The 23,121-nt window shown below is 38.9% G+C and overlaps 1 protein-coding gene across 6 annotated transcripts in view; it reads right to left on the bottom strand.

Moving 5' to 3' along the window:
• The window catches only part of LOC306854462 (MDS1 and EVI1 complex locus protein EVI1-A-like), a 165,856-nt gene that overhangs the window by 78,643 nt on the left and 64,092 nt on the right, over positions 1–23,121 (bottom strand). For 3 of the 6 annotated variants that reach the window (XM_079392492.1, XM_079392493.1, XM_079392494.1), the window contains exon 2: positions 9,325–9,382. The exons of the other annotated variants lie outside the window; for them this stretch is intronic. In XM_079392492.1, the coding sequence (XP_079248618.1) occupies positions 9,325–9,382 (58 nt within the window). The remainder of the gene's footprint in view (positions 1–9,324; positions 9,383–23,121) is intronic. 6 annotated transcript variants of the gene reach the window in all.

Raw genomic sequence — 23,121 nt, 5'->3', positions numbered from 1 at the left:
ATAAATTAAATAAAGAATTTAGATAAAAATACATAAATATAAATATACACACATGCTGGCTCAGTATTTGGCTCACTAGTGTTTAGTACAGACAGATGTGTATGTGTTAAGAGATGTTAAGTACTGAATGTGCGTGTCTGGTTGTGTTGAGTGATGCTGAGCAGCAGATCTCCTGTCTGCTCAGATGTCACAAAACGTCATGCCTCTGACTGGCATTCTACTAACAAGCTGTAATTAAGCGCTGAGATCCACTCATACAGCAGAGCGCTAACGAGCTTAATGAGGGCCTCAATTCTCAAAGCCTTGAGCGACATGCCGACAGAACATCACTCTCATTCCAACACACACATGATGCAAGACAGCTTCATCCAATCAAAGAAAACAATTTACAGTCGTTTTGATTAATAAACAAACACATGGCCAGGATACACACAAGCATGCAATAATTCATAGTTATGAATCATCCACATAAATGAAGCAGAGTGAGTTTTATTTTTCTTATTCCTCGTGTCTGACTTGCAAATTTGGAGATGTGAAGACTTAACACACACACACACACACACACGCACACACACAGTGTTCTTATGGTCAAGAGCCAGAGTCATAAATGCTGCATTTGTAAAGGGAGCGACTCACTCAGCTCTCTCTGTGTGTGTGAGGGTCTCCCTCAGGGCTGATGTTCCCGGGAACGCTGCGCGTTTGACGGGAATGGTAAATTGGAATGAAGAGAGCTGGATGAACCCCAACCACACTGGGAGTCCCAGCAGAAGAGAGTGTGTGCGTGCCAGGCTGGTGGTGTTATTCAGACATGAGGAAACCTCAAAGCTGAATGGTGCATAAAAATGTAACCTATGGGTGACCTTATAAAACACACACAAATATAAACACACATCCGCACTGGCCGTATAAAGAGCTTCACTATTTAATGATGCCTTCATTTTTTATGCCTTTCATGTGTGTGTTCTGCAGTTTCTCATAGTTTTACATTTAATGCAAACATCCATAATGTGAAAAGTGAACATGAAAGAACACTGGCAACACATGTAACTTCTTTAATATGACATTCTTGCAGGTAAAACTAATTATTTAGCAGAATATTTGGGAATATGGGGATTTTAGATGCAGGATTTGATTGGATTTCGGAGGCCGTGCTAAGATTTTATTGGTTAACTATATTGGTTGCATCAGATGAAGAGAAAATAGTTTCATACAAAATACAGCGTTATTAAATATTGTTAGGTAAGATTATGAGAAGATGTTGGTGTATCGTGCACAATAAATACCAGTGATATTTACGAAGAAAAAGGGTACATTAAGATTTCATGTTGATTTATAGATGCATTACAGATGTCTTCATTAATTATAAGATGCTAAATAACGAAATACGAGTACTGCACTTGTCCATGCGTCTCATAACTAAATATGGCACTGTGTGATGATGAGGAAAGATTGCAGTAAGAGGTAGATTGGCATACAGATGTGAAATAATTAATTTTACATTTACATTTAATACTATTATTATTATGAATAATAAAGGTTTATTTAGTGGTGTGTGAAGAGCCTTATTTATAATAATAATAAAATATATTTGTATATATTATATTTTTTAGGAAATAATTTATTATGTAATTTATACAGTGCCTTTCTAAAATTCCTCTCCTACCCTAATAATGAAGGTAATAATTATTTTAATTAAATCGTTGAATGGAAAACCATTAAAAGACATTAACAGACTTTTTTATTGACCTTTTCCCCCAAAAGTATACAGTGGATACATTGGAAACCCACTCACACATAGAGATAGTACTTAAAAGTGCATTTAAAAGAGGACACTAACCTCTTAAACTAGTGCTGGGCAGTTGATGTAAATTAGGTTAGTATCATTTCATAATTTAAAGCAAAAACAGAATGGCGTGACTTTAGCTTTGTGAAATTATGCCACATAAAATATATCTGCACCGAACAAAAACAGCAGATGAGCTGAATGAGAATGCAAAATCACTCTCTGACAGCAGGTGGCGCTTATGGAACAGCAGCGATACAGCTTTTCCTTTATTATCGCTGTAAATAAAGTATCGTGCACTTATTAACGCTACTTTAATATGCATTATACGGAGGTAAGATGAAAAAAGGCAACGTCGGTCCTGGTGTGCCGATTTAGTTTAGCTCCAACCCTGAAAAAACCTCACCTGGATGAAGCCCTAGTAATTCTGAAGACCTTGATTAGCTTGTTCAGGTGAGTTTGATTAGGGTTGGAGCTAAACTCTACAGGACAGCGGCACTCCAGGACCGACGTTGCCTACCCCTGGTCTAAACTTTTCTAAAGACAGTCAGTTCCCCTCAGAGATACATTTATATATATTTCGCCCAGCACATCATGTCATACTCTGAAGTCACAAACGTCCCACTGAGACATTTCAAAAGCTTTTAATACATCCTCAAATAAACCAAGTTCACATAACAGGTGCATCAGACTGCGCTCATTTACTCTCTCACCATCCGGGAGCAATGAGGCCTACGCACACTTCTCACACAGTGTTTCAGCCTTCTTCAGAGATAATGGGGGTGTGTGTGGATATATTGAGCTGTCAGTGGTAAATCCAGCATTAAGCCCATCTCCATGTGGAGACTTTAATGAACTCCCTCTGCTGTGCGCGGAGCGTCTAAGAGGAGCGAGAATGTCTCCAGCACTAAATCTCTCTCCTCATGCGCTCTTTAACACCATCTGATTTATCTCTCGCACCGCACTAACAAAAGAGACAGAACAAGAGACAAGAGGAGAAGAACGGGGGGCTGAGGGGCTCTTTGGATGCTTTGATTATTTATGAGAGAAGACGAAATAATGGAGAATCACCATTATCTCGGGATTCAAGTGTCGGTGTATTGAAAGTGTAAAGAGCGTGAATATGTGCGAGTTTGTCAAGGAGAGACGCTCCCTGCTACTGTACGCTGGCCACAACGACCCAGTCATGACCCTGCTCTGTTGTCATGGCAGCCGGTTCAGACTGTGCAGCCCATTTCAGTGGGGTTAAAGGTCAAAGGTCAAAGAGATGCTAAAGAGGCGCTGTTACACAGACAGTGAAATAATACGGACATACAGAGCATCCCTATTCACATATGGTAATATAGTAACATCTAACTCACTGCAAAAATGTATTGCACTTATTAAGACCTCGATATGACATGAGTTCACAATGTGATAATTCTGTTGCTAGTAAAATAACATAGGAATTTTAGTGACAAGGTATTATTAATAAGATAACATTCAGGAATTCTACACTCGTTTTTGTGGTGGCAAGTTAAACAGAGTTCATGACCTTTACATGACCCCAATATGAAGTATATAAAAGAACATTCTGGTTTAAACTCTTTCATTAAAAGAACATTTTACAGAAAACTGAAACATGACCTTAACTTCCGTATTTTCCTGACGCACAGCTGTCATATAGCTTTAGAAGATTTAGAATATGAAAGCAGCCAAACATGGGTCCAATATTTAAATAATACTACTACATACATTGTTTGCATTCTACTTTCTATATAGGCAGCTCTAAGAGTATCAGGGTATTTTTTGGTAATAATAATAATAAATTAATAAATTAATTAATGAAAGAAAATACCAAGCAACAAGCATTAAGTGCAAACATTAAAAAAGGGTAAATAATAATAATAATTTAAAATATAAAATAAAACAATTTAAAGAGGGGAAATAATAATAATAATAGATTATAAAATCTAGATAAATAAATAAATACAATTTAGATTTTCGGGTCATAAATGGCTAAAATCAACTTCATCTGATATTCTAAGGCAGGGGTCGGCAAGTAAGTTTGGCATTGGGCCAAAAAAAATATTTCACCACTAGATGGTGGGCCAGAACATAGTCAAAGGGTAATTTAAAATATTAATTAATGAAAAATGCAACCAGAATTCCCTGTGACTGACTGTTACAGTGTATTTTGTAACTGGTAGTGAGCTGTTACTCCTAAAATCCTGCGACAGTCATTAACAAAAAGCCACATTTGTGTGGCGTTGTCCGATCAGAGTATGTGAGCGGAGTGGAGCGATAACAATTTCCCCTCCGCGCTCTGACCATTTATTAATAATCACTCCGCTCCCGCTTCACTCCACACTCACTGATATCAGAAACACCGCTCCGCATCTAAAGTATTTCAGTAGGCTATGTTTGAAATATCACAGTTCTATGGAAGCCCGTTTCCGCCACTGAATAATAATAAAAAAAAGGTTATTGCGACTTTTTATCTCACAATTCTGACTTTTCTTTCCACAGGCCATGAAAGTTTTCTCATGGCCTAATGGACAGAGAGTTGGACTTGTAACCTGAAGGTCGTGGGTTCAAGTCTCAGGTCCGGCAGGGATTGTAGGTGGGGGGAGTGAATAACCAACACTCTCTCCACCCTCAATACCACGACTGAGGTGAGACCCTTGAGCAAGGCACCGAACCCCCAACTGCTCCCCGGGCGCTGCAGCATTGGCTGCCCACTGCTCCGGGTGTATGTTCACTACTGTGTGTACACTTGGATGGGTTAAATGCAGAGCACAAATTCTGAGTATGGGTCACCATACTTGGCCACACACCACTTCCCTTTCCTTTTTTAAAGTCAGAATTGCGAGTTTTGAGGGGGGAAAAAGACTGATATGTTCTCAGAATTGCGAGTTTATATCTCAGAATTGACTTTTTAACTCGCAATTGCGACTTTATATCACTCAATTCTGAGAAAAAAAGTCAGCTGTCAGCTGAAAATATTCAGAAGGAACAAATAAATTCCTTGAGTACTATAACTTCCCGCTCATGTCCACTGCAGTCATCATAGCCTTCACATTCTTTCTGATTTGAGTGATCCTTTTTTTATCTAGCTAGCTAAATATGTTTAACATGTGAATTCTTGCTAAATATGCAGATACATTACGGGCTGTTGGCATGAATTGTACTCGGGATGGAGCGGTGATGGAGCGCTCTTGGAGCAAGTGAAAACCACGACGCTTCGACTTTTAATAAATCCGCTCCTCGTTGCAGTGAAAATCACACCGCTCCACTCACATACTCTGATTGTGAGTAACTGTTGCTGTCATGACAGATCTATTTCAGAACCAGCCGCTATCAAAATAATCTGGCTGCGGGCGCGGGCCTGATATTATTGCTGGCGGGCCAGTTTTGGCCCATGGGCCACCTGTTGCCGACCACTGTTCTAAGGTTTATGTTACATTAAAAAAAAAACAAAGTATAAGTAAATAAAGGCTATTAAAAAATAACACTGCAGAATAAAGAAAGTCATATGGGTTTGGACTATTCAGCTGCTTTATGATGTTTTTTTTTTTTTTTTCCAGTTTCTGATCACTTTATGATTAGACTGAGCCTTGCACACATACACTCCCTCACACACTTTATCTGGTCCTGTTTTAACAGCACAGTGCAGAGCTCTTAAAATTCAATCAAGAATCATTGGAGAGTGTATATGCATGTCCCGAGCGTGTGTGATTGCTTTAATGCGTGTGAAGAGAGAAAAACAATCATCAAATAAAAGACAGAAAAACAGCCACTTAATGCTGAACAGCCATTACGGGCTTTGATTGGTGTGTGAATGTGTGTGCGCGTCCCCGCATGTTTTCGCCTAAAAATTTCTAATTTAATAAAAGTGTAGATTAATGGCTGAATTTGATGTGGCTGGTTCAGTGTTTAAAGTTTTCTCGATAAGAGCACATCAAACAGCCCATGTGTTTACGGCCCTAAAGCCTAATGCTGTTATCAGGACTAGGCAGCTACACTCCTCCATTCTTACATTCCCTCGTTCATTCTTTTCCAGCATCTGGGGTGTGCTGTGGGGGGCTTAGTACAGCAGGACTGAGAAAGAAAGAGATCTGGACCACAGCCATTCCTGCACTAATATTCTCCAAAATATCACAACTTTTGTAAACAACTCATATGTGGCATAATCCAACCTGCTTCTGCGGTCAACTTTTCCCAGCACTTCCTCTCTTTCACTGCACTTATCCTGTCAATACACCAGACTCTACATATGTCCATTCTGTACTCATTTTCTACTTATTTTACAAAAGTGTAATTTTATTTAAGTAAATTACCAATTGTTTTTTTTACATACTGGCCAACACTGGTAAGACAAGCAAGGTGGCTTATGGCCAATATAATGCAGATACACAGTTCAATACATATATACTGTAAATTACACTTCAATATAGAATACAAATGTACTGAATGAATGAATGAATGAATGAATGAATGAATGAATGAATTTTTAAAAATATTTTTACTAATAAAAGAATTTTAATTATTATATTATATTATAAAAGACAGAGAAGCCACTTGGTCAGATTTCTCCAATATCTTCTCTCAGTGTTCAACTTCAATCCAACTAAGGTCTAAATGCTACAGAGCCCCTTAGAGCTCATGGTGGTGAAAAAAATTTGGGGTGGGAGGAAAAAAATTTGTTCTCTCGCGAAACTTTTGCGTTCCCTCGAGAAACTTTGCGTTCTCTCACAAAGATGTTTGCGTTCCCTCGCAAAACTTTGCGAGAGAACGCAAAGTTTTGCGAGGGAACGCAAACATCTTTGCGAGAGAACACAAAGTTTTGCGAGGGAACGCAAACATCTTTGCGAGAGAACACAAAGTTTTGCGAGGGAACGCAAAGTTTCTCGAGGGAACGCAAAAGTTTTGCGAGAGAACGCAAAAGATTTGAAAAATATTTTTTCCTCCCACCCCGAAATCTTTCCACCACCATGAGCTGAGCTCTAAGTAAAATGCAACCCATGAGGTAAAACTTATTATTTTGTAATTATTATTATTATTTTTAATAATAATATCAATGTCATTATTATTATTGTTGTTAGTAGTAGTGGTAGCAGTATTTTACTTAAAACAGAAAAAAAGAAAAACAAATAGTTTACTAGACTTTGACAAAGCTGTCAACAGAATTTGGATCTGACAAAGTAGTGAGATAAAAATGCTATACTCCCTTGGTGCAGAATTTCAGCGATTGATTTAAATATAATAAAATCAACAGGACACTCTTATTGGTAGCTTAAAGAATTACTATTTTAACCAAAGTATTAATTAAACACTCAAGTGGTTGGTATAACTTAGTAAATGACAGACGTTTCAATTCTAGCTGTCTGCAATAAGGCCTGTATTTCTGATGCAGCTTTTGTGGTTTAGGAGCATTAAAGTTGTTTTTATGGAACAAGAACAGCATGAGCCACAATGTCATTGTTGGCTATGCAAGATGTTGAAGTCAGATGCATTTAAATGTAGTCATCTTGGTTTCTGCCCTTTAAAACTCAATTCCTTGTTCCATACTACATCATTTTTTACCTCTCGAGTTGAATTCATCACCTGAGTTGACTTTGTGGAAATGAAGCAGAACGTTGAGGGAAGACGTTGGAGAAATCCAACCAAGTGGCTTCTCTCACCGCGGCATCTGGAGCCCGTCTGGCTCTATTATTACCTGTAACTGTTATTTTATCACCTTTAAAATATTCTAGTCCTTGAAAAATATCCCGAGCCGATGACATACATTATAACTTTACCGGGCAGCTTTTGACAAACGCAGCAGAAAGACACTGGGTCATTCATAGTGACAAGTGAAGTGTTGTGAACATAAGCAGGAGGAGGAAAGAGTTTTATTTCAATTAGTTTTGGTAAATGAAGGTCTAGAGTGAAGCAGCTGAAAAAACTTGGGTCTGGAAATACTACGCATCTGTGTGAGAGAAAAACTCACAGCAAGACATTTGGAGAGAGAAAGGCTGAATCCTATTTTACACAAAGGCTTTTAATGTCTTTTTAAGGCCCAGGTAAAGGCCGTTTCAGACAAGATTAAGTAACACTTCAAAATTAAAAGGGGTCATAAAGCACTGCTCCAGAACAGAATTACGATGCCAAAAGAATACAGTATGAAACGATAATGTGCTGGAAGTCCGCTGCTGAACAACCAATCATCAACTGTTTCAGTGCCTTACTCATTAATTATTCATGAGCTTTGTACAATTTTACAAATTCAAAACAGCCTGTGTGCTTGTTATGTATCAAACTGGTCCAATCAATGTTTTAAGGGAAAAAATATGCAAATAATAACTTTAATTTGGAATTTTCAAATTTACAATGTGAAATACCAAACTTTTACTAAACCAAGAATTATTACTAACACAATGTGAAGTGAAGTGAAGTGACATACTGCCAAGTATGGTGACCCATACTCGGAATTTGTGCTCTGCATTTAACCCATCCATCGTGCACACACACAGCAGTGAACACACACACACCGTGAACACACACCCGGAGCAGTGGGCAGCCATTTATGCTGCGGCGCCCAGGGAGCAGTTGGGGGTTCGGTGCCTTGCTCAAGGGCACCTCAGTCGTGGTATTGAGGGTGGAGAGAGTGTTGGTTATTCACTCCCCCCACCTACAATCCCTGCCGGCCCGAGACTCGAACCCGCAACCTTTGGATCACGAGTCCAACTCTCTAACCATTAGGCCACGACTTCCTTCATGTGAAGCATGAATAGTATAAAAATTGAATAAAATAACCCAGGATTGTTTACCCAGGGCTAAAAGTGTGAAAAGACCAATATTATAAACTTCACTGGTATGGGAAATACCGACTTTTGAGTATGCAGAGTATGCAGTAATACACCACCCTATAGTAATGAGACACACCATGTCCAAAAACTTTAGTTTAAGTGCCTTTTGTCACAAATTGTTTGCATTTGCATGTAAGCATTAGCCAAATTCATTACATTTAAATTCATTAATACTTAACTTTCAGGTTCATACATTTAAAAACTGCTGTGGCAGCTTTGGCCTCACTCTCATTGCCATTTTTCTTCAACTGAAAAAGTCGATAGAAAACTGTCACAAACATCTCTCTGTAGAGCAAGGAATTGTGGGAAATATTAGCTTAAAAATAATGCACGCTTAAAAAAAATATGCTAAGCGTGCACCTATTGCTACATACTATGATTTGAAAGCTGTATATTGTAAATTTGCATACTATTATTATTTAGGATGATAGTGCACAAAATGGGTTGAAGCTAAAAATAGAAAGAAATAAGAAATAACTAATTTTAAACATCTAACATATAATATGGGTGGCCTAGTATGTGTATTACTGCTAAACACACTGAGGTTACAGTAACTCGGATAGTCTAGTGTGTGTGTGTGTGTTGTGATGTATCTTCAGTAACTGACAGCCACTCGGAGCCGTCAGCCTTTTCTTCCTATTTTATTAGCCTAATTAAAAGCCCAGCATTTGTCTCGGTGATGACCGGTGGGCCGATGGAGGTGTTATTTACCGAGCAGGCATCCATGGTGATCCCGTTACGGTAACGACCGGCCTCGCTGATTGTTTCCCTGAAAAAAGAATGCATCATCATCATCTCATCCACATACACAGTGAGAAACGGATGGCCCCATTGAGTATAACACCCAGTGTAGCCTTACTGAGAGCTCTGCACATAAATAAGAGTGACACGGCTGGATCGGACCCGTATCTGTGTGTATGTGTGTGTGTGTGTGTGTGTTGATGGATAGTGAGTGTGATTCAGTGTAAATAGCCATAATGCCTTATCTCCTCCTCAACTACAGCTCTTTTATTTACGATCACCAAAGGCCACCAGTCACAGACACACACACAGACTCACATTTCATGCAAGTGAACTGCTCTTACAAAAGTACTGTGGCGGTATCAGTATATACACAGTATCAGACTGCAAAACCATTGTACTTTGGTATCTAAAACAGCACAGAGTAATTACCATAATACTGTAACAAGCTATTAACATTAAGCTCCAAAGAATACCATGGTATTACCACATTCAAAAACATGGTAACACAATGGTGCACATACAAAAATCATGCTGTTATGACAGTAAAAGAAAAAACACCATGGTACATGTTCAAAAACATAGTATTATCAAAGTACATTTCCAAAAAACATGGTATCATTATGGTGAAAATACAAAAAAACATGGCAATACCAATGTAAAAGTCCAATAAAACATGATATTATCAAAGTACATTCCACAAAACATGGTATTATGGTGAAAATATAAAAAACATGGCAATACCAATGTAAAAGTCCAATAAAACATGATATTATCAAAGTACATTCCAAAAACATGGTATTATTATGTTGAAAATGTAAAAAACATGGCAATATCAATGTAAAAGTCCAATAAAACATGATATTATCAAAGCGCATTTCCAAAAAAACATGGTATTATGGTGAAAATATAAAAAACATGGCAATACCAATGTAAAAGTCCAAAAATCAAAGTACATTTCCAAAAAACATGGTATTATTATGGTGAAAATGCAAAAAACATGGCAATAACAAGGCAAAAGTCCAAAAAATGGCATTATCATGATACAAGTGCAAACACAAGGGTTTTATAATGGTAAATATGGTAAATATCGTAATACTATGGTACATGTCCAAAAACCATGTTACCACAGTAACTGTACAAAATACCATGATACACGATCAAAAACAGGTAATTACCATAATACATATTATTCAAAAGTCATAGGATAAAGGTAAAATGCAAAAAGATATGGTTATGCACATGTCCAAAAAGCATGGTATTGTTATTGTATTACAATAGTACATGTAGAAAAATCAGGGTAATACTATGGTAAATAATGCCATGGTACACGTCCACAAAACAAGGTATTACCATGGTAAATGTCCAAAAAACATGGTATTATCATTGTATTATCAAGTGCAAAAAGATGGCATTACCAGAGTATAACTCCAAAAAACATATTGCATGCCAAAATAGCATGATTCTACCATAGTGCATGCTAAAACACAACATAATACTATGGTAAAATTGCAAAAAGACATGGTATGGTACATTGTGTCCAAAATGGTCTTTTTTCCTTTTGAATACACAAACGTACGTCTCACAAACACACTCCACAGGGATACACATCTTGTGTTTATGTGTGTATGTCCACACACCTGATGGGGCAATGGGCTCATCACCCGCCGGACCTTACTCCACCCCTGCCCACCCCCCCTTTAATGACTGACAATCCGTTACCGTGCCGACGGGGAGAGTGACAGGCCTATTTGCGGGGCCGGCAGGCTGCTTGTGACTGATTGGACAGCAGATCGTCAGGGGCGATGGCCATGTGACAGCACACATTTCCATTTGGGTGAAAAATCAGGCTAATGTGGCTAACTCTAGGTGTATGAGAGAGAGAGAGATGAGGGAGAGCGAGCCAGACCCGGGGAGACTGCAAAATAACAGCGCAGACTCAAACGCATATTTATCATAAAAGCTAAACACCGAGGCTAATGCAGAATCAACAGCAGCACAATGAAAACCTTCATCCTCACCTCTACCAGCCTAGTCTGGGGAGGACAGTTGAAGCCAGAGAGAGAGAGAGGGGAAGAGAAAGGCTGAGGCAGTGAGGAAAGGCCTTGTTTTCAGAGCAAACCTCCTGAATTTGTGTGAGAACCACACAGGAATGTTTTCCTCTTGCGGCTGGTTGACACTCATGGCACACACACTTGCAGTGGAGGGTGGACACGGGACGTCCAGATTTACGGAGGTGTCAGGGATTTCTTGTCTGTACCTCTCTAGGGTCACATCTCGCTCTTTCCTCCGCTTGCTTTCCCTAGTTCCTATCCCTTTTCTTTCAAATCTATATTGAAAAAGAAAACAGGGCCGTCTCTCCTTCTGTCTGACAACGTAGCGGAAAAAGAAAAACAGACAGCGAGAAGGAGGGAGAGATGAGTGAAAACATAGGGATGGAGATCTCCTCCGGTGTGGACGCTGTTGTTGAGGGAGGTTCACCTCCGTGTCAGGGCTTTTGACCACAATGCCAGATAATTCACAATCAGTTCAGTTCCAGCGATACCTGACCGTCAGGCATCGGTTCAACTCAACGGAGGAAAATGCGTGGAAAATGTTCCTGAAACTTCTACGGCCTTTATAAGTACGGCAATGAGAGGGAATTACTTGGCTACAATAAAAAAAAAGTATTAAAAGGGGTGTGTTCTACACGTCTGTATTTTATTTTCATCCCTAAAGTCCACTTACAATGTTAGTGAAGGTTTCTTGCACCAGAAAGTCATCATTTTGTTTTTCATGACCATTTCCCACCCTCTATCAGACCCCTACGTGAAACGGACTGTTTTTGCTACCGTACCTTTAAGACTTTTAGATGTAAATGACCCTGTAATAACTAAATAACATCCATGTACCATCATATTTTACACTGTCGGTGCATCTTAGTTTCCATAAGCGTGATGTGAATACTGACAAAATATATATATTTATACCACTTTTTGATTTGTGTATATAGGAAAAGTATTAGTGCTGTCAAATGATTAATCGCGATTAACTGCATCCAAAATAAACTTTTTTGTTTACATACTATATATATATATATGAAGATAACTCCGTTTTTTAAAGGAACACTGCACTTTTTTTTAGAAATAGGCTCATTTTACAACTCCTCAAGAGTTAAACAGTTGAATTTTACCATTTTCGAATCCATTCAGTCGATCTTCGGGTCTGGCGGTAGCATTTTTAGCTTAGCTTAGCATAGATCATTGAATCGGATTAGACCATTAGACCATAAGAGTTTCGATAATTTTCCTATTTAAAGATTGACTCTTCTGCAGTTACATCGTGTACTAAGACCGACGGAAAATGAAAAGTTGCGATTTTCTAGGCAAATATGGCTAGGAACTATACTCTCATTCCGGCGTAATAATCAAGGAATTTTGCTGCCGTAGCTTGGGTGCAGCAGGCGCAATGATATTACGCAGCGCCTGAAAGTAGTCCCCAGCTCAGTAGTCTCTGATATAGCTATGATATTTCTTGAAAAACTAACACTAGCTTTCTTTTTTCTATTCTATCTACTTGTTTCTTTAAAAAAAAAAGAAAAACCTATGTTTCTTTTTTATACATAGTCTATCTAATTGTTTAAAAAAAACACACCTTGCTACATGTACTGTGTTAGGCTAACCGAGACTTGTCATAGCACTTTCATGTTGTTGCTCTTTTGTTGGTTTTGATTGCTTCTATTGTCCTCATTTGTAAGTCGCTTTGGATAAAAGCGTCTGCTAAATGACTAAATATAAATGTAAATATGCATGCATATGTTTGAATTTATATATACATAAATATACACAGTACACACTCATATATTATGTAAACAAAATATTTGAATTATATATTGCACTAAAATAAATATTGTATATGGTTTATTTAAATTTATTTTATTATTAATTTATATATAAATAAATTAATAATAAAATAAATGTAAATACACTATATACTATATATATATATATACACAATATATATACAATATATATATATATATATATATATATATATATATATATATATATATATACTGTATATATACAGTATCTCACAGAAGTGAGTACACCCCTCACATTTTTGTAAATATTTTATTATATCTTTTCATGTGACAACACTGAAGAAATTACACTTTGCTTCAATGTAAATTAGTGAGGTAGCTTGTATAACAGTATAAATTTGCTGTCCCCTCAAAATAACTCAACACACAGCCATTAATGTCTAAACCGCTGGCCACAAAAGTGAGTACACCCCTAAGTGAAAATGTCCAAATTAGGCCCAAATTGTCAATATTTTGTATGGTCACCATTATTTTCCAGCACTGCCTTAACCCTCTTGTGCATGGAGTTCATCAGAGCTTCACAGGTTGCCACTGGAGTCCTCTTCCACTCCTTCATGATGACATCACGGAGCTGGTGGATGTTAGAGACCTTGCGCTCCTCCACCTTCCATTTGAGGATGCCCCACAGATGCTCAATAGAGTTTAGGTCTGGAGACATGCTTGGCCAGTCCATCACCTTTACCCTCAGCTTCTTTAGCAAGACAGTGGTCGTCTTGGAGGTATGTTTGGGATCGTTATGTTGGGATACTGCCCTGCGGCCCAGTCTCTGCTTCAATATGTCACAGTACATGTTGGCATTCATGGTTCCCTCAATGAACTGTAGCTCCCCAGTGCTGGCAGCACTCATGCAGCCCCAGACCATGACACTCCCACCACCATGCTTGACTGTAGGCAAGACACACTTGTCTTTGTACTCCTCACCTGGTTGCCGCCACACACTCTTGACACCATCTGAACCAAATAAGTTTATCTTGGTCTCATCAGACCACAGGACATGTTCCAGTAATCCATGTCTTAGTCTGCTTGTCTTCAGCAAACTGGCTTTCTTGTGCATCATCTTTAGAAGAGGCCTCCTTCTGGGACGACAGCCATGCAGACCAATTTGATGCAGTGTGCGGCGTATGGTCTGAGCACTGACAGGCTGACCCCCAACCCCTTCAACCTCTGCAGCAATACTGGCAGCACTCATACGTCTATTTCCCAAACACAACCTCTGGATATGACGCTGCGCACGTGCACTCAACTTCTTTGGTCGACCATGGCGAGGCCTGCTCTGAGTGGAACCTGTGCTGTTAAACCGCTGTATGGTCTTGGTCACCGTGCTGCAGCTCAGTTTCAAGGTCTTGGCAAACTTCTTATAGGCCTACGCCATCTTTATGTAGAGCAACAATTATTTTTTTCAGATCCTCAGAGAGTTCTTTGCCATGAGGTGCCATGTTGAACTTCCAGTATGAGAGAGTGAGAGCGATAACACCAAATATTTCTTCAGTGTTGTCACATGAAAAGATATAATAAAATACTTACAAAAATGTGAGGGGTGTACTCACTTCTGCGAGATACTGTACACACACACACACACACACACACACACACACACACACACACACACATACATACATACATACATACATACATATATATATATACACACACACACTCAATGATATTTATTACATAGATAAAATTATTAAATATATTTATACACATAATAATTTAACTATTATATATACTCTCTCTCTCTGTCTCTCTCTCTCTCTATATATAGAATAAACAAATAAATAGGTTTATATGATAACCAGTATTTAAATCTTGATTATATCAATGGTTTGGAGAAAAAACATTATATCATTACATTTCTTTTGACAATTTTGCATAAAATTCTAAATGTGTCTTGTCTCAAAATGATGGAACAGATCACAAACGGTCTGCAGAGTATGTACTTTGGAAGTACGTTGTAAAAGTACTTTGACATACTAGTATTTTTTTAAATTCTAAATCCCATTTTCCATGATAAAAACACCTGTTTTCCCAGTGTTAAAGTGAAAGAAAGCGGTCCGATTGAACTTTCCTCAATTCTAGTTCTTTCTGTTCTCGTTCTAAAGGGGTCTGGTGCTTGTGTTGTGTGTTTTAATTGGATGACTGATGTGTGTGTCGGTCTGGGGGTTCACAGACGTGGAGGGGGGCCACCTGGAAGAGCTGCCGGTGTCAGTAGAGTGCAAAGTGTGGCCAATGAGCACAATCTCTCTCTCCACTTTTGGCTCAAACTTTTCAGAGAGGCAGGCAGCGCGGTTGGCCCTGGCAAACTGTCCCGAGACCTCCTAAACCTTCTTCCCCAAATAAAATCCCCCACAAAGGGCTTTTTGTCCCCTGCAGGCAGCGGTAGCATTTCAGGAAGTGGGCGCGCTCCATAGCTGATGATTTATGGCTGGGTGTCCTGGGTGGCAGTTGGCCGGACTCCCGCTGTCAATCAAACTGGGCTCAGGAGCGACGGCCAATGGCGCGGCATCCCCCCGTTGCTCTAAAGAGGTTACAATGGCTGTCATAAAGAAAAGTAAGGAAAGAAGGGAGCCGCCACCGAGGAGAAAAAGAGAGTCCGGACAATCCGAAGACGAGGGAAGATGGATGTGTTCTCGCTCTATTTAAGAAGAAACCCTGGAAGTCTCTCTCTCTCTCTCTCACAAAAACATCTCACTCTCTCTTTCTTTCTCCCCGTCTCTCTAGGGGAGTTGTTTTGAAGGTTGTGGATGGCAGGATGTCAGGGTTATAATCTGCCGGGGTAACCGATGGAGAGGCTGTTCCTGTGGTTTGCCTGAGATGGTAACTCGTCTTGACCAGCCACAACAATTAGAGCAGATCTCTGTCCTAACATTACTGACACACGGACCAGGAAAAATCCTGCCTGATGGATCAAGGCTGACACAGCCAACCAAAAGAACTGGCAAGGTGTGTGTGTGTGTGTGTGTGTGTGTGTGTGTGTGTTAACCCGTTATCCGAGAGGATGGCCAGGGACAAAGTCCTACTCCGACTACCTGCTGCCACCCGGAAAATCTGATTACTCCCTCACTCTTTCTTTCTTCACTAATTCTTAGTCCGGTTTACTCTCTGTCAGGCTGTCTTACTTTCTCTTCCATGTTTCTTTCATCTTTCTCTGATTATTTATTTTCCCTTGCTTTCTACTAAGTCTTTGTTTTTATTCAGATTTTGTTTTAAAAGCAGCTCACCCAAAAAATGTAATTGTGTTTCATTTACTGACCCCATCTTTTTCCAGATGTGTATGAATTTATTTCTTTTGTGGAACATTTTGAATTGTGCTGGTCACTGTTTTCCAAACAATTTTAACAAATGGGGACTAAACTAAACTAAACTAAACTAAAAGTCTTTGTTTATTTATTGAAAATTTGTCCTTGGTGCGTGACGTCAGATTCAGAAACGAATCATTCTTTTTGGATGAATTGTTTCAATGAATAAATTTGTCTTTGATAAGGGTCTGAATGATTCAGAATTATTTGAAATGTTAGTCTAAATGATTCATTTAATTTAGCTGATTCATTCAATACACTGACTCTATCAAGTGCTCAGTGCATAGAAACTTAATTTTGACATTGTTTCTTTTAAATTTAGGTTATCATATGATTTCAGAAAGGACATAATTCAAATTCATTGTTATTGCATGAAAAAATTACCAGCATATTATTTCCTTTTGTTTTCAAGAAAGTCATTTAGGTTTTGGAACAGCATGAAGGTGCTATGAAGAAACCTTTCCTTTAATTTCTTGTTTAGGTCCCGGCTAACTCTCATTTTTGCTCACTTTCTGCCCCTCCACCACCCTCCATCTTCAGGTTTAAGTAACTCTATCTGTTTTGCTGAGCTCTAATCTTAGTTGAGGAGGTAAGCGTGTGTGTGTATGTGTGTGTATTAAGGTTGAGTGGCATGTATGAACTGTCTACCCCACACAGAAGTTTAGAGTCAGCTAACGTGAAACACATGATAATACAGCTTGTGTCAGCTCCAATCACACTCTCCTCACAGACACACACACACACACACAATGCTCTTTAGCAGCAAACACAACTCCCTTGATGCACACAATTGAACACACACACTTTCCTCTCATTCAGGTGCTTTATAAACAGTATCAGTCTGCATGAGAGAGGAACAGAATGAGAAGAGAGAGAGTCCTGAGAAAACTGTTTAAAACTAAATAATATTAAAACATCAGAGTTCAAACCAAAGCAGAGATCTACACAGAGCCAAAGAAAGCCAATCCACGTGTGTGTGGTTTCTGAACTGGTTTAAACAGGTAGAGGACAGACAAGAGGAAAAAACTGATTGATTGATCTTAATGAATAATAGGCAAATAACGCAAATGTTATCTATTTTAATATATATTAAAATCTCATTTATTTCTGTGATAATAAAGCTGGATTTTCAGCATCATTACTCCAGTCTTCAGTGTCACATTATCCTTCAGAAATCATTCTAATATGCTCAAGAAGCATTTCTTGTTATCGATGCTGATTTTTTTTTTCCAGTGGAATATATGGTCTCCATTAGAAAAAAAAGTTAATAAAGGGTCAAAATAATGCTTTATTTCACCAATAAAGTCTCCTTTAAGATATTTTATATTAAAAACTGATTAGAGACAGAAAAGGAGAGGGCGAGAGACAAGTGTAAAGAGTGAGAGACAGAACAGAGAGTCAAACTGAGTGTGGGCCGATACAATCCACCAAAAAGCAAGAATGTTTGAAATAAAATCATGTCTCTTCACATCAACGACTCTCTCTCCAACAGCTTTCATCTACGGCTACGAACATGACGCTGAGAGGCATGAGTCTTTTCCAACGCAACCCTGCAGACCAAAACACACTGTCAAAACTTCTCAAACATGTCTGTTAAAAAACTGAACAGCTTCCAGGTCACTGGTACACATCTGCTTAGATTTGAACTATTTTTGTAAATGAGGAAATTACCCCAGAAATGACTGGTGATCACATTTTACATTTAACCCTGACGCAATCGTCAGGCGGAGTGATTGACAGCTTGACAATGTGATGTATACAGATTTCCAATGAAAACTTCTGGAAGTCTGCGTTAACGTTCGTTTGCTTCGGTTGGTTTGAGACCTACATGTTCCTGTTGATGGGAAAATAATTACGGCAAAGGAAATCCTGAGTACAACTGCGTTTCAATGAAAACACTGTGCGATATATAGCAAAACAAATTCAGGATAAACATGTTTTTAGCCACTATGTGGTCAAAGCTGGGCGCTCGGTTTTAAACAGAGGTTAAAAACAACAAAATTTGATTTCCTCAAGGAAAGTTCGCTGATATCAGCATAGCAAAGTTTCATTGATCCACAACAATATTCACTTGCCTGTGTTTCCCACATTTGTAATGGAAACCTCATGAGTGTGTGAAGAGCTGTGTGTGTGTGAGTTTATTAAACTGTCTTTTGGAGAGCCCACAGCAAGGCGCCATATTCTCGTTTTGTGTTGAGTGAGTGAGAGAGAGAGAGAGAGAGAGAGAGAGAAAGACAGGAAGAGGTTGGTTCATTTTAATGAAACCCCACCTTCTCCTCCCCACAGAGCTTTTGACCAGGTACACCCCCCACACCCAAACACACACCCCCATTCTTACACATCTAATGAGGTCACGACCTTCAGAGACACCCCCCTCACCTGGCATTGTGACACACACACACCTTACCCTGCTAAAAGAAGTGCCTTTGTCCCACCATCATTTGTATACTAACTCTACAAGTATTTAACCCCCGGCTTCCCCATCCTCCTGAGAAACACAAAGAAAGCATGAAGCAAAAATTGTATTCTTGTAAACCAGCTGATTTTCGTAATCCATTTTTTTTTTTTTTTTGCCTTCTCATACTCTTTAGTCACAATCACATCAACAATAAAAGCATCCAAAAATGTTTGCCACACCTGGATGAGCTGATAAAAAATAATTAAATATTTATATAATAAATAGCAATATAATAATATATATAATAGATACATTTTTATTTTTATAAAGTATTATTAAAATTAATTACATGTTTTTATTATTTAGATGTATTAATAACCCAACATATTTGGAACAGTGTTAATTTACATTAGCCAATCTCTGTGAAACTGCACTTGTCACAAAATCGGTAATGTTGGTGAATAATGTGAGGAATATTCCACATTTAGTAATAATATATCATATTATGTATTAAATTTTATATTTTATAAATTATGGATACAATTAGTTACATTTTTGCTGATCATTTTTTCATTGAGATTAAAGTGCATAAGTAAAATGCAATTGAAAATTTCATCATGTCTTTGAATCACTCACATCACATAGATCCACAAAAGCAAGGATGAGACTTTTTTTTGGTGAGAATTAATTTTTTTAAATTATAATTAATTTTTTGGCATTTTTTGTCTTTTATTGTGTTAGAATAGTGTAGAGGAGTCAGGAAGCGAAGTGGGATCAGGAAAGGTCCTCGAGCCGGGATTCGAACTCGGGACGCCTGTAGCATTACGGCACTTTAAGCAGGGCTATCAGCGCCAACAAGGATGAGACTTTTAGATGTAAATCATGCAATATATTAGTCAATCTGTTTAATCTACTTGTTTTTAGTCCGCTGTGGAGCGAAAATGTGTTTTAATCTTCACAACTTCTCCTTGAAAGTAATAAAAACAGTCAGACGCACTTTGAAGATAACATGAAATGGTATTTGCAAAGCATTTAGCTTTCAAAGTGCGATGTGGTGTTTAATTATCCATCGGGATAATCAGGGTGTCAGGAAATTATTAGTTTTCCCATTCACATGGCCTTGTTTGGGTCAGCAATCAAAGCGGGATAAAACCATTACTCTTTGTTGAAAGATTACAAAAGCTAACACTTCCTATTGTATTTAGTCTAACATGCACTGATGATTTGTGCACAATAAGTAAATAAAGTGCATGTTGATTTCATGTTGTCTTTAAACAGAGCGGCAGTGAAACTGTGCCAGTATTGTGTACTGTAGGCCGGTTGAGTCCCAATACAGGAAACCTCTTTCTCTTTCTCGCTCTTTCTCTCTATTCTCCTGAGAACGAGTGGGTGAAGTAATGGAAGCGTTCTCAGTGAATACTTTAAAACATAATGCTTCATAAAAACACATGAGATGAGTTTTAGAAGTCTTTCTGAATGGCTTGTGTGTGTGAGGTCAGTTTCCCTGAGACAGGGATTAAACTTCCTTTCGGCCCTGAAAAAGAGAGGAGGAATATATATTGGAAGGGAAGAATGAGGGAAGACAAGGAACGGATAAATATTTCTGAGGAAGAATGACAGATCGAGCATTCGGGAGCGAGAGAGTGACAGACAGAAGGGACAGAGAGAGAGAAAGAGAAGGTTCCAGCACAAAAGAGACAGACAGAAAGAGAGAGAGAAGTTGGAGAGCAGGATAGCGGGATGAAAAGACAGACGAGTGTGGGGACAGGCATGCTGAGGAGGCCTAATCCCTCACCCCTATTCACACACACTCTTAATCTCCAGCCATGTACACACACACACACACACACACGGGGCTAATCTCCTACGTCCCCTCCATCTATGTGCCTGCACTCAAAAGGTGCACAAAAGCTCCTGGACACCTCCCTCACTGCCACACACACACACACACATATACACACTTATATGTATACACACAAACACAACATAAGCTTACACACCTTTGCAGGGTCAACACACACACTGACCTGTCCTAGACATTCAGGACGCTTCAAACCGCAAAATGGCTTATTGTGCATTGTGTGTGTGTGTGAGTTGGAAGGCAGGTGGTTGTTTTATTTACTGAAGTCATCTCAACTCGTAACTCAACAGCTTTCATTACTCAAACACACACACACACACACACACCAAGTAAAGGTTTGAATTTATGATGGTGGTTCAGAGAGCTTTTGACCTCTTCAGTGACAAACCTCTCTCATAGTCAGTTATGGACCTTCTAATACACACAATCACACTGCATTGAAAATATACAAACGCAAACACAACTTGCACTTAGGCGCACACATATCATTCACACTGTCACACATAGCTGTGCACAAACATAAAGCTGTCCCAGACAAACAATTTTCACACACACACACACACAGTTGCAAAAAGACAAAACAATCACACATATGAACACCATCACACCAACAAATATCTGTGCATGATCAAACAGATTTTGCACAATCATGAAGTGAAGTGACATTCAGCCAAGTATGGTGACCCATACTCGGAATTCGTGCTCTGCATTTAACCCATCCAACGTGCACACACACAGCAGTGAACACACACACACAGCAGTGAACACACACACACCGTGAACATACACCCGGAGCAGTGGGCAGCCATGCTGCAGCGCCCGGGGAGCAGTTGGGGGTTCGGTGCCTTGCTCAAGGGCACCTCAGTCGTGGTATTGAGGGTGGAGAGAGCGCTGGACATTCACTCCCCCCACCTACAATCCCTGCCGGCCCGAGACTCAAACCCGCAACCTTTGGATCACGAGTCCAACTCTCTAACCATTAGGCCACGACTTCCAATCACATACAAACACGTGTGCACGATGACACCATCAGAGAGATTCACACAATCACACAAACTAACAAACATCTGTACACAATTACACAAACACTTGTGCACAAACTAAAGCACCTGTAAATAATCACGCACACAAACAAAATCACGCAAACATTGTGCACACAAACACAAACAAATCCTTTGCACAATCACATAAACGAACAAATCAAAACACCTCTACACAATCACACAAACATTTTTGCACAATCACACAAGCAAAGACCTTTGCACAATCACACAAATTCACAAACACTACAGGTCACAATCACATAAAAACAAACACATGTGCACAAACTAATCAAACACCTGCAAATAATCACAAACACTTGTGAACATTCACACAATCAAAGATTTTTGCACAATCACAATAAAACACCTGTGCACAATCACACAACCTAATAATCAGTAAACCTGTTCACAATCACACAAGCACTTCTGCACAAATAAACTACACAAACACCTGTACACAATCACATAAACAGTTGTGCACAATCACAAGCAAAGACCTTTGAACAATTCACACAAATGATCAAAACCTGTACACCATCACAAAAAAACACTTGTACACAATCACACAAACTAACAATCAAACACCTGTAATGTACAGAATCACACAAGAAAAAAACACACAAAAAACACTTGTGCACAATCACACAAACTAACAATCAAACACCTGTACTGTACAGAATCACACAAGAAAAAAACACACAAAAAACACTTGTGCACAATCACACAAACTACCAATCACACACCAGAACATCATTTCACAAACAAAAGCTTTGCACAATCACACAAACAAACTTTCAGTCTCACAAAGTAACACAACACACACTATCAGGCTCATATAGATGCTAACAAAAATTACACTTGTGCTTTGAATGCCTCTTCCCTCACACAAACACAAACACACACACATGCACTTCATCAAAGCCTCCAGATGGGTTCGGTCTTTATGGTACCCCAGCTGGTGACATCACTCTTTCACACGGCAGAACTGATGATGAAAGCAAACAGATCTATCTTAACTCGCATTTACCAAATCAATTTTATTTTTACAGTCTCTTGCATATTGGCATATTGACGGCTTCTCACGCGGTGGGACGAAGGGAGGGGGTGCAGAGGAGAATGAGAGGGAAATGCAGGGAGATATGCTTAATGCCATTTACCATATTTAATGTGTCCATGTCATCATTGAAAATCCCCTCTGAATAATGTGCCACTTCATCATAAATTCTTTACAACTTATTTACTTAATGGAGAGAGTTATGGGCCGCTGTCAGCCAGCTAATTAAACATAGTGATACAGCACTGCC

This window comes from Barbus barbus (assembly GCF_936440315.1).
Source record: "Barbus barbus genome assembly, chromosome: 34".
Lineage (NCBI taxonomy): Eukaryota > Metazoa > Chordata > Actinopteri > Cypriniformes > Cyprinidae > Barbus > Barbus barbus.
This window is presented reverse-complemented; position numbering and strand designations above follow the sequence as displayed.